The sequence below is a fragment of the Desmodus rotundus genome, chromosome 9 (assembly GCF_022682495.2).
Source record: "Desmodus rotundus isolate HL8 chromosome 9, HLdesRot8A.1, whole genome shotgun sequence".
In the NCBI taxonomy this organism is placed as follows: Eukaryota; Metazoa; Chordata; class Mammalia; order Chiroptera; family Phyllostomidae; genus Desmodus; species Desmodus rotundus.
Genome location: NC_071395.1, coordinates 95,136,172 through 95,154,153, shown reverse-complemented (window position 1 = coordinate 95,154,153; position 17,982 = coordinate 95,136,172). Strand labels below are relative to the sequence as shown.

At 38.8% G+C, this 17,982-nt stretch overlaps 1 protein-coding gene across 1 annotated transcript in view; it reads right to left on the bottom strand.

The window, feature by feature from the left end:
* Window positions 1-17,982, bottom strand: part of TRIM37 (tripartite motif containing 37) — an 87,716-nt gene that overhangs the window by 24,784 nt on the left and 44,950 nt on the right. The window contains exons 16-18 of the mRNA XM_024573289.3: window positions 16,911-17,047; window positions 11,570-11,655; window positions 4,145-4,339 (exon numbers count right to left, since the gene is read on the bottom strand). Of these exons, the coding sequence (XP_024429057.2) occupies window positions 4,145-4,339; window positions 11,570-11,655; window positions 16,911-17,047 (418 nt within the window). The remainder of the gene's footprint in view (window positions 1-4,144; window positions 4,340-11,569; window positions 11,656-16,910; window positions 17,048-17,982) is intronic.

Here is a 17,982-nt window from a genome sequence, read left to right as displayed (position 1 = left end):
ATCAACAATAAAAGTATGTATTAAATGACATTAATGAAAATAAAGATAGCCACAGATATCTTAACTTTATTCATACCTTCAAAATTAGAATATGGCTCACATTATAATCACTCAAATCTGTATTATATATTTAACTCTAAAAGTTTATGAAGCTGCCCCACTGACTGTACTTTCTTCTTTACACTTCTCTATTTTTCTCGAATTTTCTACAGGTTTTATTATGTTCATAATTTAAAATATAGCCAAATAGTCAAAAATTATTACATAAAATATAAAAATATAAATATTCTAAATAAATTCAAAAAGTTGATTTATTGCCCCAACCAGTGTGCCTCAGTTGTTTGGGTGTCATTCCACAAAGCAAAAGGCCGCCAGTTCGATTCCTGGTCAGCGCACGTGCCTGGGTTGTGGGTACCTGGTCGAGGTGCATATAAAAGGCAAATAATTGATGTTTCTCTCTTGCATCAACGTTTCTCTCCTCCTCTTTTTCCCTACCCTTCCCTCTTTCTAAAAATAAATAAAATCTTTTATATGTTTTATTTTTTTAAAGATTTTATTTATTTTTAGAGAGAGGGGAAAGGAAGGAGAATGAGAGGCAGAGAAACATCAACGTGGGTTGCCTCTCACGTGCCTCCAACTGAGGACCTGGCTCGCAACCCAGGCGTGTGCCCTGACTGGGAATTGAACCGGCAACGCTTTGGTTTGCAGGCCTGCGCTCAATCCACTGAGCTACACCAGCCAGGGGAATAAAATCTTTTTTAAAAAAAGTTGATTTACTGAAGTATTATCCAATGTAGATGCACCTATTAAATGCCATAGAACATGATAAGAATAGGTCCCCGCCCTAGGTGCTGTGGCTCAGTGGATTGAGCGCCAGCCTGCAAACCAAAGGGTGGCTGGCCGGTTCAATTCCCAGTCAGGGCACATGCCTGGGTTGCAGGACAGGTCCCCAGTAGGGGCATGTGAGAGGCAACTACACATTGATGTTAATCTCCCTCTCTTTCTCCGTCCCTTCCCCTCTCTCTAAAAATAAATAAATAAATAAAATCTTAAACAAAAAGAAATAAAGAGTAGGTCCCTGTCACTGAGTCTGCAGCCACTAAAGTAACAATTTTTTTTCTTCCCAAAGTAGCTAAAGTTGTTTTTAACTTGTTCTCCCCCTACCCAAATATTAAAATGAGAGGTATGAGTAAGGAAAATCCACTTTCTGCCGAAGGAAGGAAAAAAGAGGTAGATATTTTTGAAATCAAAATGAGTCTGAGAGATAACAGATGCTCACTTAGTATAGAAGAATAAATGAATAAAAGGATAATAATGGACTACTATGAGCAACTCTATGCCACCAAATCCAGGTATAATACACCAATTCCTTGAAAGATAATCTGCCAAAACTCACACAAGAAGAGACAATCTCAATAGGCCTATCGCCATTAAAGAAATTAAATCAATAATTAGTAACTTCCAAAACAGAAAGCATGAGGCTCAGATGAGTACACTAGTGAATTCTACTAAACATTTAAAGAAATTATACCAAGTCCCCACAATCTCAAAGTAAAGAAGCAGAGAAAACACTTCCCAACTCAATCTGTGAGGCCAGCATTACTCTAACAAAATACAATACCCACTCACGAAAACAAAACCCTTTTAGAAAACTAGGACCAGCAGAGAACCTTCTCAACATCATAAAAAACCTACTCAATGGTAAAAAACTTGACGCTCTCCCACCATTATCAGAAACAAGGCAAGGATGTCCCTTTACCACTCCTTTTCAACATCACCCCAGCTAATACAGTAAGACAAGAAAAAGAAATATAAGGCATGCAGATTGAGAAGGAAAAATACACAAAGAACCAAAAGAAACCTGAAACCTAAGCGAGCATTTTAATAAAAGGAAAGCTGGATCTTCCTGCAGCGTTAGGTTCTAATATCCTCTCACAGGCAGCTCATATTCACTTGCTTTCATGACTCTCCTCTTGGGCTTTGTCCTGTACAGAGGCCCCTCATCTGGCTCTTCTTCCTCACACTCAGTAAACACATGTCCACCACGATTATCTCCTGGGCCCTTTTCTGTTTAAAATTTTCTTGAAACTCTGTCTTTTGCAATCTCACTTCCTTAGTTTAGGCAAATAACTGTACTCCAATTCTTAATTTTTAGCTGTTTACTGGGCATCTTTACTTAGACATCCCACTGGTACGTCAAACTCAAAGGTATTTAAATCCAAGACTTGCTCTTTCTCTATTTCCCTCATCCTCCCAACCTCCTTGACATCAGCATTTTAATCACCCAGATTCACAGCTCAGGCCATCTCATTTATACCATTAATTTTATATAGAAAACTAACTTTTTGGAGAATGAAGATCTTACTTTGTTCTGCATTCTTTTTTTCCAATGACACTGCATGGTTTTCAAAAACGTGACTTGCCCTGGCTGATGTGGCACAGTGGACTGAGAGCTGGCTTGTGAACCATGGGGCTGCTGGTTTGATTTTTAGTCAGGGCACATGTCTGTGTTATGGGCCGGGTCCCTGGTTGGGGGCGTGTGAGAGGCAATCACACATTGATGTTTCTCTCCCTCTCTTTCTCCCTCCCTTCCCCTCTTTCTCTCTGAAAATAAATAAATAAAATCTTTTAAAAAAATGACTTTACCCATCTATAAAATATGTTATTGCATGGCGAAATTGTAACTTTTCAGCCCTAACTGTACAGGGTGGGGCAAAATTAGGTTTATAGTTGTGAGTACGTAAAACATGAGTTTATTCTTGTATTACTATTTATTAATTATTGTCCATACAAACAACTATCAATCCACTTTTGCCCCACCCTCTATTTGTTGGATAGTTTCAAACTCTGATGTTCTCTTTGGAATATACTCCTAAAAGTTACATTACATGATTAAAGGATAGAAATATTTTAAACTTACTACAAAATTTTCTTTCAAAAAGGTTAAACCAATATATACATACACACCTACCTACAGACCCATAACCTGTCTGTTCCACCAGTTCTTTGCAAACACTGGTTACAATTTAGGCAAAACCTTTGCCAATGTGACAGGTATTTTTTTAAAAAAGGTATTTCTTTGTTGGTCACAAAAATTATGTGTGATTTTTATTTTCTTCTTTATAACTTTCTATGTTTTTCAAGTATTCTACAATAAAATGCCTCAGGAAAAAAATGTGAAATTAGACACAATGTGGTAAGTGCTACGAAAGTACCAGTATAATATGAAATGTACTTGGAGCACAGACAAAGGCAATTGTTTCACAACCTGGTTGAAGTCTGTAGAAAGTTTACTTTAGGAAGGAAGGGGCCTATACAACCCAGACTCTGGGCCCACCCCCCACCAGAAGAGCTCTAGTTCTGTTTTCTACACTGAGGCACTATCTTACACTCTGTTTGGAACATGAGTCCCACTGCTTTAAAGAGACAACTGTACTTAAACAATAAAAAAAAAAAAAAAGCATTAAAATCACTGTTCTAAATCACTGATTTAATTTGTATAATCCTATTGTTTAAGGTAGAAAAATGTTCAGTATACTTTTTAAAGCTTTCCAACAAAAGTGGTTTTTAAAACGTGTGATTTAGAAGCAAATCCTTATCAGCTATTCAAAATGACTAAGCCTGAGAGTTTCAAAAAGTCTGACTGGGACCCCACCTCCAATACATGTGTGTGCGCTGTACTAGAGTAACACAGACGCGGTTTCTCTTCGACGAGTAACCCTTGCACTTAAAACACTGCCTCTAACTGGTGCAGGTTTTTAGGCTCCTCAACACCAAAGTATGAGTAAACCATCTTTTTCCACATTCGACTTAGACAGTTTCATTTGGAAGTTTTTGTACTCACGAAGCCTGCAAAACCCTAAGTCCATTCACAAAGAGGAAGCCTATACTCCATAAGATCAAACTGTCAATTACGTATACAATTTACAGGGCAAAATCATATTTAAAAAAACTTTCTTATAGGCATTCTGACATTTTTGCACAAAACACCTTTGAACAATAACAAAAAATTAATTGAACAATGAAATACCAATTTGCTACAGAAACATACTACATTCCAACACTTAGATAATATATTTGGATTAAAATTCAAGAGTTCTTTTGGGCAACCACAAAAAAGGGGAGGCCACCGTTAATACTGTACCTGTGGGCTGCAACAGTGAAGCAGGCGGGCGAGGCTGTAAGCCCCACAGGTTTTCCATACTGCTCCGGTCCTTTAGGTCCAGCAAATGTATTAAAATGAAAGGATCAATGTCTAATAAACTACTGGTAGCAGCAGAGCACAAGTGTGGTCTTCTTGACATTCTGCTACTGGCACCCACGTAGCCGTGGTTACTACCTGCAAAAGAAATAATACAGAAAATGCATGCGCTATATGTATTCGCACAAATTTCAGTACACTGAAAAGAAAAATTAAACTGGCAGATGTCTGAGTACTTGTGTACGGGCCTATCTCCTAGCTGGCTTTCATGGTGAGAAACACACAGAAGAGACCGGGCTGCCAGAGAGGCGTACACAAGCACGGTGACTGCGCACTGGCCTCGTCACTACTCACAATTCAGCAGCAACCTTCAACCTCATCCTGAGCCCCGGAAGTAAATCCCTGTGCTGTAACACGTCCCAAGCTGGACACCAAAACGGAAATCTTCCCCAGGTCTTTGGACAGAAAACTGTAGGCTCACGACAGTTTGGCCGAATTTTTTTTTCCAACTACTCCTATTTGTATCACCTATATTGCACTAAGCTTTCAGCCACAGGTGGCAAATGCAAGGCCCACGGGCTGAATCCAGCCCTTCACCTTGTTTTATCTGGTCCAGCACCTTGTTTCTACCTGGTGGCAGCGCCAACCTCCTTGCCCCTAGTTAAGCAGTAGTTACATTTATACAGCCCTAAAATTACATTCGGCCCTTTGAAGGCAACCACAAGGCTGATGTGGCCCCTGGTGAATATCAGTTTGACACCCCTGCTTCAAGCTAAGGAAACCACCTGACTTTTCTCTAGTGCTTGCTACAATGCCTAGCAAATAGTGAGTATGAAAATATTGGTTAAAATGGACTTTTATTAAAGCAATTTAAATATATTCTAAAGAAACACAACCTTTAAAATGTTACCTGAAGAAAAGTGTCAAAAGTAGATAATGTAAAAATAACATAAAATAATCAAGTTCTGAGTACTTATGAGTGTTTCAAAGAGATTCTGACATAGGAGGGATGGAAACAACAGAGGAGAAAAGTTCAATTGTTGAGAAGCTTCAGGGTAATTATTTAACGTTTTTCATCTCTAGTCACATCCTCATGACTTCACCTTCTCCTACTTCTTTCTCTTCTAAGGATTATCATTCCATTACTAATTCTTCTTCCCAGTCTCTGTACCCTCTGGAACTCCTGTTAAAATTGGCAGAAAACTATCTCCCTCCACCATGAAACTGTTTCTCAACACTTTTCCTTTATTAGGGAGTTGCCAAATCAGGCTGCGTATCAGTCGGTTGGAGGAGTTTTTAAAATTAGATTCCTGGGCTGCACTCCAGACGTACTGAACTAGAACACTGGAGTGGGATCCAAGAGCTTTTTCCAAAAAGAATCACTACTCAGGTGATTCTGAGTAGTAAGTAAATAAGGTCAGTAGCCCGCTGTATGGTATCTAATGCAATGAAAGCTGGTTCTTAAAAAACAGAAGTTGCCTGTGTTAAATGAACCCATAGTATAGAAAGGAGTGTTAGCATGCTATCTCCTGTTCCTCACTGCCCTTCCAGGCCATTATCCTCACCAACGAGCAAAAACAACTTTCCTTTGGGGTGTATGCCGTTTGGCTCCTCCCTCACTCTCCAAGTTCCCATCCTTTCTACTCCACTAAAGTGTTCATCCACAGGCATCAAACAAAGACTTTAGCATCTATTTTCAGTTTCCCTCTCTGGGAGTAGCCATCACTGTGGGGTGTGGGGGCACGTGTGTGTCTACGACCTAAGTATACAGCCTAACAAATGTTCCCAAAATACTGGCACCCCAGAACCTCCCCCGGCGCCTCCTCAAATTGCTCATTAACCTTCCTCCCCAAATGTAATCTCCATTCGGAGTTAAATGCCATAGATTATTTTTTGCCTGTTTTGAAATTTATATAAATGTAACATTATGGAAAGTATGGACATACTCTTCTATCCTGCTTCTCTTTTCAACATTATGTTTATGAGATTCATCTGTATTACTATGCAGCATCCTACAATATGAATATATCCAATTTCTTTATTCTGTTGGGAAAGAGACTGGGTTGCTTCTAACTTTCGGCCACAAAGAATAAAACTACTGAAAATTATGAGCAGATAACTGCTCTTGAAGCACACAGAGAAAAAATATAAAACACCCCAAAACAGAACAAATGTATCAGTGACAGGTTCCTCCCTCCTGAGCCGAGACAGATTAATCCTGCTGAAAGGTCGCCCCAGCGGCTCCCTGGCTGTGTTTCAGAGCCTGTGTGCAGGAGCGGGGCAGCGGAGGCCCGGCAGCGTCTAGCCCCGCCCTAACTACCTCGCAGTCACTGCTCTACTTCTTCATGTCCTTTATTTCATTATTAATTACATTTTTTCTTAAATTAAAAGAAAAAGCACAAAAACCACCTCGAAAGGAACAATGCTGCTCTAAATACTCCTGTGCAGACAAACAGGCCGAGGCCCACATTTCTGCTGGAACTGGGGGAGCACTGGTATGTGTACATTCTGCTTTAGCACCTACTGCCCAGGAGTTTTCCGCAGGGGTGATGTCAATTTCCAGTCCTAGCCAGCAGCGTACGAGGGTTTCCATCTCTCCACATGCTTTCAACATTTAGTATTGCCAGTTTTTTAAATGCTAACTATTACAGTGGGTGTGGTTTCTCTTTGGCCTCACAACAAAACGAGGAAAACTAGCAGTCTTGGATCCCTGCGGCACCCCACCACGCGTGCCAACATACACACACTGGAAGAGGAGAAACATCATCTGAGGAAAAATGGTTGAAAATTTCCTCCACGTGACGAAATATTAATCTACCCATCCAAGGAGCTCAGCTCAACAAACTCCAGGTAGGTATATAAATTCATGAGACCCCCCCTGGGACACAAAACGTACATTTCTCTGAAGAAAGAGGCCGAGTACCTTTTAAAATACGCACTACCCACCTGAACAGCCCCTTTTGCGAACTGTCTATTCCAGTCTTTTCCCCCTTTTTTCCCTACAACTTTGTCTTATCTCCTTCTGATTGATTTGTAGACATATATTATGGACGCGTCTTTGGGATAATATTTTTAACTCATTTGTTCTAATAAAAATTATGACGTCTGGTATTAAAAAAAAGCAATGTATAGCTCTAGACCGGGCTGCACACCTGAGATCTTCTAAGCAATTACACAGATGGGGTCTGAAGACAGACGCCTGGGAGTCCCACGTGTCGCTCACAATCTACACAGACCCAGTAGAACATACTTATCTCCTGCCCCTGGACTATCTTAAGTAACGGTACAGCCTAACCTAGAAGCTTTAAAGAATCACCTGCGCATCGTCACCTACCCCAACCCAGCCAGCTATGGACTCCAAGTCCTACAGAGGCTAACCCATCTCAGAAGATTTGTTCTTCTCCACCCCTCCTGATATGGCCTTCTTTTAGGCCCTCATAATTTTCCCTCCTGTAATATTTCGGAAGTTTCTAACTAATTTTGTCCCATTCGCCTTTAATTCATCTTCCACTGTGAAACCAAATCTGACCACATTCCCTTTTAAAGACCTTTAGTGGTTCCACTGAAAAATATCCAAACTCCTTAGCCTGGCGAATAAGACCTCCCATTACGTGACCTCGTTCCTGCCTACCAATCTCACACTGACCCGACCCCATATGAAACTGAAGTCTCAATTATCCGAAGTTCCTAAAAGGAACAATGCTGCGTATTCTGTCTGGAATGGCTTTATCTTATCTCCCTCATTCTTCTGCTCCCCTTATGAACTATTAGCTTATCTTTCAAAAGCACGATCAAGCATCACCACCTCTCTGAAGCCTTTTTTCACCCATTCCCAAGCAGCTCTTCACTGCCGGTCTGGGTGGCAGTGAATCTGCGTTTACCATCACAAACTGACTAGTGCTGGCTCCTCACTTGGGAAAAGCGATGCTCATTCATCGTTTAATCCCAACGAGCAACAAAATGGCTGATACCTAGTGGGCATTCATTAAACATTTGTGGAGCAGGTGACCTTAAAAATTCCTAGTCTGAAATAACAGATGTTTTGAGTAATAACCTTACATAATGTCGGTTTATTTTACAAGTGTGTTATATAGCCTAGTGATAACTCTGAGTTCTCAACTAAGAAGTATTATTAAACTGTTTCATAAATTACATGACTAGTAAATATAGAACAGATTTTTCCTACTCAGCTGATTCAACTAGCTAATGTTCTAGATTAGAATGATACAATCTTTCCAGCACAAATTTAAACATAAATTCTCTTGTAACTAAATGAAAATAACTGAATAAACCATGTAATTTTTATGGAAATGTGGCCACCTGAATCACTAAATCCATCATCTTATTTTCAAGCCGTCATCTTATTTAATACTGCCTATAAAATAAAATTAGAATTTTACCTTATTCCTAGCTTGTGTGTAAGAAGATCTTTTCCTGTGTAGTGAACAACTTAACATCTTAATAGACATGATTCTTTAGATGAGTGTGTGGTTCCAAATTACAGTAACAGGTTTGAAATGGACCTTCCATAATTAACATATAATGATAATGCATTCCACACTCAGCCTCAACTCACCCCTAATCTAGCTTATGTTTACTTGTATGTTTTATTTGAGAACAGTTTTAGATTTATAGAAAAAGTGCAAAGATAACACAATGTTTCTGTAAATCCCATATCCAGTTTCCCTACTGTTAACATCTTCCATTACTATGGTATACTTATGACAACTAATAAACCAATATTAACGTTATTAACTGAATTCCAAAATTAATTTGTGTTTCACTAATTTTCCTCTAACGTCCTTGTGTTGCAGGGTCCCAACCAAAATAGCAAATCACATCTAGTTGATCATTTCTCCTTAGTTCCTCTGATCTGTGATATGGGACAGTTTCTCAGACTTTCCTTGCTGTTTATGACCTTGGCAGTTTTGATGAGTCCTGGTCGGGTATTTCATAGAGAGTCCCTAAACTGGGATTTATGTGATGTTTTTCTCACGGTCAGACTGTGCTCTGGGGTTTGGGGATGATGAGAGATGTGAGGGTGCCTTGGCAACACCTCGCATCCAGACACATGCTGTCCACACGACGACACTGACGACTCTAAATCCGATAACCTGGCCGTGGTGGTGTTTGCCAGATCTCCCCGGCATAGTCCGTCGCCGCCCCCCCTCTTTTCATACTGTGCGATGTGGAAGCAAGCCACTAAGTGTAGCTTACATTAAAGGGCAGAGAGCTACGCCCCACCTCCTTAAAGAGGGAGTACACAAGTACAAAGAAATTATTTTGTATGTGCACTGTCTTATAGTTACATATATTGTTCACATATCTACTCACCTTTGGTTTACAAATTACTTAAGAGTAAGTCTTTTTCATTGTATTTTCCAGAAATCCTAAAATAGGGAAGAATTCCAACAAATGCCTACCAAATGTATAAAATTCCTAAAAGCACAAAATAAAAATTAACTGTTTGATTCAGTATTGTTTTCTTAGCACTTAGAATTTTGTGTCTGAATTATAATAGGTACTCAGAAAATATTTATTGAACAAATAAATTATAATTTCAGAATTACAGAACATAAAGGCCATGAAAACAGGGACATCTTTTCATTCAATACTGTAGCTCCAGAGAGTAAAACAGTATCCAGTTCCAGTTAAGTGCTCAGATAAGTATTTGGTGAATGAATGAATAAATAAATTGAAAAATATAACCTCTAGTTTTCCTTGGGTATTTAAAAATGTCATATACAAGAAGTTCCCAGAACATAGTTTAAGAGAGGAAATCACAAGTTTAACTTGGGGAAAAAAAGGCTAAAATATTTTCAGTAACCTTGACTTAATACACGATCTATTTTACACCAAGACGACCTCTGAACTTTCCAGTACTATTTAAAACCTTGAAAACTGAATTCAAAACTTAGTAATAAAGTTATGTTTACTCAACATTTATCTCAACAAATATTAAATGATCCCTATTTTACTGTTAAGTGCTAGGGATGCAAAATTAATACGACGCACATTATCTTGGCTTCATGGAGTTCAGAGGTGGAAGAAAAATGGGCAGTTAAATAAGCAATTAAAATGTTTAATACAAGGGGAACCCAAAAAACCCCAGTATTTATAAAAAACTGTATTTTTTCTTACGCATTTAAACTGCAGTCACCTTCAAAGCACTCATTTGATGCAATAGACCTATTGAGACATTTTTTCCACTGCTCAAAACAGTTTTTGAACTTGTTGATTTTGATGCCTTTTAGCACTTCTGCTGTTTTTTATTTCACCTCTTCCACACCGACAAAATGTTTCCCTTTGAGGACTTTTTTCATCCAAGGAAACCAAAGAAGGTCATTTGGGCCAAGAATGGATGAATAGGGAGGGCGGGGCATGGAGGTCACGCCATTTTTGGTCGACACTGCTGAACACTCAGCCCAGTGTGGCAGGTGCGCTCCTCAATCACCCACTGTGATCATGAAATGGGCAAACTCACTGAGAATCTTAAAAAAAAAATTCGCTGAAGCCCAAGGCAGCCCCTCACACCGCCATCAGCTGGCACACTGATACAGATGGGTTCCTAGAACACTCACCTAGTGGGGGAAGCCTGCACTACAAGGGGCCTGCCCTCCAGAAGATAATTTGATTTTGGGGGGGCTCCCCCTCCTATAGGTTAAATAGACTCTAAAGGGTTAATTTGAGAGAGCAGAAAAGATACCCAGGGCAAGCAGTCAAGGAGGACTTCCAGGAAGAAATGCAATAAAAGCGAAGGTAGAAAAAACATCATGTTGGGAAGCAAAGATGTGAGACACCATGGCACATCTGATGGGCTGAAAAACGTGCAGAGGAGTGTGGGAGAGGAAAAGGCTAAGGAAATAAGCAGGAGCAGCACATAAAGGGCCTGTGTACTGTATTAATGAGTTTGGACTTTAACCTGTAAGTCAATGGAATCCAATAAAGGGTTTCTAAGTACAGAAGTGACATGATACGACAATAATGAAGGGAAAAAAACTCATTCTGAATTCATGCTATGGGTAATAATAGAATGAAGGGGAGCAATAATGGATACAAGGAACCCATATGAGAGGCTGTTTTGAAAGACAGTAGCCTAAAATGTCACAGAATTTTATTTTATAGGCAAATGAGATAAAGTACACAAAGTGCTTTTTGCACAGTGCCTGGTACATATGAACACATACCAAATGTTAGCTATTATTATTTTTTTAAATACCTTAGTAATATACTCTGAAGTCCATTTACAAAATATAGCACTTCCAACACCACGAGCCATAGAGAGTGTGGCTGCCACATATTAAAATATGATACGGTCAGAAGAGAGAAGAGAGAAGGCAGAATGGCTTGTGGGCTTGGCCTCTGTACCTGGAGGTCCTGCAGCAGCGGCATCCTCCATGAGCTCTCCCTCTTCCAATTCCATGTTGTTGTACTCCACATCATTTTCTCCAGACCTGAGAATACACAAAATTCATTATTCCCACAGGGTATAATTAGCAGCATTTGTCATGCTTCAGTGAATTTTTAACAGTAGTGCTTAGCCTTCTCCTGTGAAGACAGGATGCTTTTAAATACAAAAATGAGGAAACAGACTTTTGTCCTTATCACATTTATAGGTAGTATTAGTAGTCAAATTACCTTTAACTAGTACCAAGACAGCTTGGCAACATCTAATTTTTAAAAGAGAAAAATTTGAGAACCATTGCAAAGCAGAAGAGATTACAGCTTTATAGAATTTGTAACTTAATGGCAGTAAATTAGGCTTAAAACACTACATTTTAAGACTAAAAGAGAAAGATATTCACATTACTGCATATACTATTTTCTTAAAATATTATTTCATAGAAAATGGTGTTATCTCCTATCAAAGGTCTCACAAAGTCTTTCATACCTAAAGACACTATTACTTTACTTTTATTTTAAATGACTAAGTACTATTTGGAAAAGCACTAATCAATCCTAGTTTGGGGTATTTTAAAAGAAGTCTCAAGATCCACTCCCAGCTTGACAGCATGAAAAGCTCTGCAGACCTGCTCTCCAGTGACAACGGTGAAAGTTAGTTTGAAAGCAACCATTTAAAGACTGGCAATAGAGTTCTAAGAGCACAGAGCAAATGAAAAACATCTCAAGAAAATGTAGTAAAATTTGGTAAGAAGAGTGAATCTGTGGTACTTGTGGTACCAGAACCAAGACCACTCTCCTTCCCTCCTCCCTTCCCAATTCAGTGACAAGCATGCTGAGAACACTGGGGCCTAGGTTACCTTTGCCTCAGTTCATTCATAAAGCAGAGGTCGCAGGCCTGAGAAGACCGGCGGAAGAGGTTTGAGGCTACAGCCCCTATTCCCCCACCCCTACTGGTTCAACTTCTAAGTGGGAGAAATCCACACACCACTGTACTCATTCCAGCTTCAGAACTGTGGCTCAAAGTTTTTGCTGGGGGAGAAGCAGGTTGTAAAACAGTCATAAAGAAATGTATAACACCATTAAGGGCATTAAAAAAGGCTCTCAAACGAGATCCAGCAAAACATAAAGATAATTACACACCAAGGCAAGTGAGATTCATCCCAGCAATGTGAAGTTGGTTTAAAATCTGAAAATCCGCCCTGGCTGGTGTGTTTTGACCCAGTGATCCCACTTCTGGGAATATATCCAAAGATACTGGAAACACTAATTCAAAAGAACATGAGCACCCCTATGTTCCCTGCAGCGTTATTTACAATCACCAAGATATGGAAGCAGCCCAAGTGTCCATCAGGAGATGAGTGGATGAAACAACTATGGGTTATTTACACAATGCAATACAACTCAGCTGTAAAAAAAGGAAAAAAGTTTTACCCTTTGTGACAGCATGGATGGACCTGGAGAACATTATGCCAAGTGAAATAAGCCAGTTAGAGAAAGACAAATATGACTTCACTTATATGTGGAATCTAATGAACAGACTGAACTAACAAGCACAATAGAGACAGACTCATAGATAGAGAGCGGGCTCACAGCTATTGGAGGCGGGGAGGTTAGGGAGTGGAGGGATGGAGCAAAAAGGGGAAAGGACTCTGGACACAGACCACAGTGTGCTGACTGCAGGAGGAAAGGGGGCTGTGAGGAGGTTAAATGGTAATGGAAAAAAAAAGATAAAAAAATAAAGTAAAAAGAAATGAATCCTAGATAGTTTTTCCTTCAAATCAAATGTCTTGTTAAATAAACTTGTTTAAAATTAAAAAAGGTTATAATGGTAGATTTTATGTTATATATATTTTATCATAATTAAAAATCTCAACAATTAAAAATATCCAATTAGAAAACAGGCAAAAGACACAAAGAGAAATTTCACCAAGAATATACAGATGGCAAATTAAGCAGATGAAAAGATGCTCAACATTATTAGCCATTATGGGAATGCAAATTAAAACCACAATGAGGTATCATTAAAAACTTATCAGAATGGCTAAAATAAAAACCACTCACAATGCTAAATGTTGGTGAGGACTCAGAGAAAGTGGATCACTCATACACTGTTCACAGGAATTGCAAAATTGTACAAACATTCTGGAAAACTGTTTAGTTTTTCTTGAAAAACTAAACATTCAATTACCACAGAATATAGCAGTTGCATTATCTTGGAGAAATAGAGATTTACATTTATGTAAGAAAAACCTATACATGAATGCTTACAGTAGCTTAATTCATAATAACCCAAAACCAGAAACAATCCAGATGGCCTTTAACCAGTGAATGGTTGAACAAATTATGGTGTATCTACAATACAGACTACTACTCAACATTAAAGGAAACAAGAGCCTGAATGAATCTCCAGAGCACTATGCAATGTGAAAAAAGCCACTTCCTAAAGGTTGTGATCTATTGATGCAGCATTCTTTTGACAAAATTACAGAAATGGGGAACACAGGGCCCCATGAGGGGTTACGGGGGGTGTGACTGGGAGGTGACTGAAGTAGGGGGACAATGGGTATAGTACAGAAGGGCATAACAAGAGGGGTCCGTGTGATGGAAATGTTCCGTATCTCGACTGTCCAACCTCAGCGTCCTGGCTGTGATATTGTACCATGGTTTTACAAGATGTTATTTACTACTGGGGAAAACTGGGTAAAGGATATATAGGATCTCTAGTGTTTTCTACAACTGCATGTGAATTTATAATTGTTTCAAAATGAAAAGAAAAAAATAAACTGCAGGAATAAAATATGTAGTACTACTGTAGAAAGACCAAGGAGGGAAAAAGTAAAAGAAGAGTAGAGAGAAGGAAAAAGAGGCCCACTTGATAAATATGTTCTAGTTAATTACAAGATGTTTATAATAATCATTATCCAACCAAACTGTATGCCTATTTTTCTGCATCTATAAAGAAAAAAACCAGTCTTACTTCCTAAGATCTCATATTTTAGGATTCCCTAAGTGCTCAAAATAGCTCACGATTAACTGTGTTATTTCCATCAAATTATACAAAATAGTCTGAATCGAGATATTACTGTAGATATATATCTATCTATATAGATAGACATACCATTTTTTCAGACTATGAGACGCACTTTTCTCTCCAAATTTGGGAGGAAATTGGGGGTGTGTCTTATAGTCCAAATGTAGCTTACATTTGCATTGGTGAAATAGTATGTTATTTATGTTATTAAATACTCTACCACATCTTTTACTTCCAAATTTTTCCTCCTATTTTCCTCCTCTAAAACCTAGGTGCGTCTTATGGTCCGAGAAATGCGGTGATCAAACACTTTTTATTAGAAAAGGGATTAAAAAGTCAATCTAATGAAAGGTTGTGAGTCTAGTTTTATGTAAAATCCAACTGCCTTCAACAACCTTGAAAAAGTCAAGAGACCTAACAGTCAAATAAAAAGTAATTCAGCCCTGGCTGGTGTGGCCCAGTGGATTGAGCGACCTGTGAACCAAGAGGTCACCTGTTCTATTCCCAGTCAGGGCACATGCCAGGGTGGTGGCCAGGTCCCCAGTTGGGGGCATGCAAGAGGCAACCAAATCTCTCACACTCTCTCCTTCTCCCTCCCTTCCTCGCTCTCTAAAAGTAAATAAATAAAATTTAAAAATCTTAAAAAAAAAGTAATTCAGATAGAACTGCGTATTTAATCTACCCATTAGCAAGGTGGATTAAACTTTACAAAATCACCATTTAAAAGAATTTTTCATGTTAATTCCATTGAGTTCTATTTTAAATGTCTAGAACTATCACTACAATAATGATTTCTGATTTGGAGACTTAAAGGTACTTAGGCTTTGCATTTTGACTAATTAACCCTTTTAGACAATCTGCCACATATGCTAAGGGGTACATTAAGTGAAAACAACCCATTTTGAGGTAATTTGTGGGAATGAAGCAAGGTCAAAGAGGGAGTTAAACCTCACTTTTGTGAAATGGCTGGTGCCAGGCTGGAACAGATGAATTACAAGATGAACCTGCAATGTCTTAATAGTGCCAGAAAATAAGAAAGTGCTTAAGAAATGATGAGGACATCTCAAAAAGCCACAGGAGTCAGCTCTTTAACAGGCTCCCATTGGCTAAGTCTTGGAAAATCTGAGCAATAAATCACGACAGTAAATGGGTTAAACCATATAAGAATCCATGAGTCCATATTAATGATATCAATCAACTAATTAATGGGGCAGAGGGGAAAGTTCTTCCATAAAGTAGAATTCCAATTAATAAATGCAGAGTGAATAATGGGATCATTATTTGGCAATCAACACAGTAATCTTTCCCAAGCTAGGACTACCAATGGATGTTAAAATTAATGGACAAAAGTACAATGAGAAAAATATGTTTAGTCTCAAAATATGTCCCCACAAGGTATTTCTTGAGTACAAAGGGAAAAGTCATAATTGTAGAGAAACCTGGCAGACATCGCAGTAACCAGGCGGTACAGACTGAAGACCCAGGCCCTTCACTTCGCCCTCATATGATGCAGTGAAAAGGCCACACCACCAATTCTGTAGCATCCTCCCAAAAGTGCTTAAGCTCAATCTAATCACAAGGAAACATCAGACTCCTGCAAAGTGCACAACTTTCTACAAAATACTTGCTCTCTATTTCTCAAAAGTGTCAAAAGTCATGAAAAACAAATGAAAAAAAAAAAGACTAAGTGACGCAGACTGGGGCAGACTAAAGATACTTAACTAAAAGCAACATGTGCAACATGAGACCCTGCACTGGGTCCTAGACCAAAGGACTGGCAAAATTTATAAAAGGTCAGATTATAGCATTACAGCAATTTTAATCTCCTGATTTTGATAACTGTACTGTAGTTACATAAGAAACATACTTGTTTCTAGGAATCATATAAGGAGTAGTACACTCACCTAATCTCAAATATCTCACAAAAAAATTACATAGTGAGAGTGAAAAAAAGAGAAACATAACAAAGCAAAAATATTAACATTTGTGGAAACAATTTGGGCGGTTTTTTAAATAGGGGAATTCTTGGTTAGTATTTTGGCAACTTTTCTTAAATATGAAATAATTGCAAAATTGTAAGTTAAAACCAAAATTTACTCAGCTTGGAACCCAGGGATGAGAGAGAGGAAACGAAGTCAAGTCCTTCCTTCAAGACCCGTTAATTAGGATGACTGAGAAAATACGCTAACCATCCCCACTTGCAGCCCCAGTCAGTATGTTTCTACTAACTGTCACTCAGGCATTTTGTAGGAGGGGTTAGTGTGCGCCACTCACATCGTTTCCTCATCAATGTCATTTTCCTCCGTGTTACTTGTCGCAGTGGAACTGGCAGAGGAACTGCTGCCATCGAGGTGATTTACTTCATCTTCGCCAACAAGATCTAGGTCCAGATCCCCGTCCGAAAGCTCGTGCTAGAACAAGGCAAAGAAACAAGATTTTAACCTCAAAGAATAGCTCAATGTGGCCCAAGCACCAAACAATACTGTAATCATCTGAATTCTCTGCTCCCGGGCCTAGGCAGCTGAGCCCTGCAAAGAAAATCTCACCATCACATTACCTAGTACTACTAATAATTTATTGCTGCCAACTTCAGCTTGGCCCTCAATGTAACTGGAAATGCTTCATATATTCCGTGTCAGCTTCCAGTAAGACTCCATACAGAGTAACACTTCAAATTATCATTCCTCAAATCCTACCTAACCTCTATTACCTGCAAGGTCATTGTAAAACCCTGTCACTAATATGCCGACAAAAAATACTTACAAGTAAACACGAATCCCCCCAACTTTCAGCTGCCCTCCCTGTAAACTCCATCCTACCCTTCCTCCACCTCAGCCTATCAAAAGGGTAACCTGAGAGGCTCCTTTACAACCCCTAATAACCTCCTTAAATACGTTGTTTTGTCAATACCTTAAACTTGTCTTCAGTCTCTCTCCCTGATGGCTCCATTGTAATGTATACCTGAAGTCTCAAAAAGCTGTCTCTGCATCTCTGCCTTACCTTAAACAAAAACAACCACTTCTTGAATTTTCAATCTGGGCGTTGTTTAGCTGGGACAAAAGCTGGCTATTTCCTAAATCATAAATCATCTATCTACATATGCAATGATAAGGTATTTACTACTTTCAGTGAATGGAAATAAAACATATTTTTGAAATTCACAATCTATATAGGTTCTAGAATGTACATCACAGTTTATTTTGTAGAGTGTAATTTTCTGCAATAAATTAATTAAAAAACCCTACAACATGTTGATTTAGCAACTTCTGACTTAACATATCCAGAAGGGCATACACTAATAATAAAAATAAATGGACAAGATTTTCAGCACACTGATCCCCTCCAT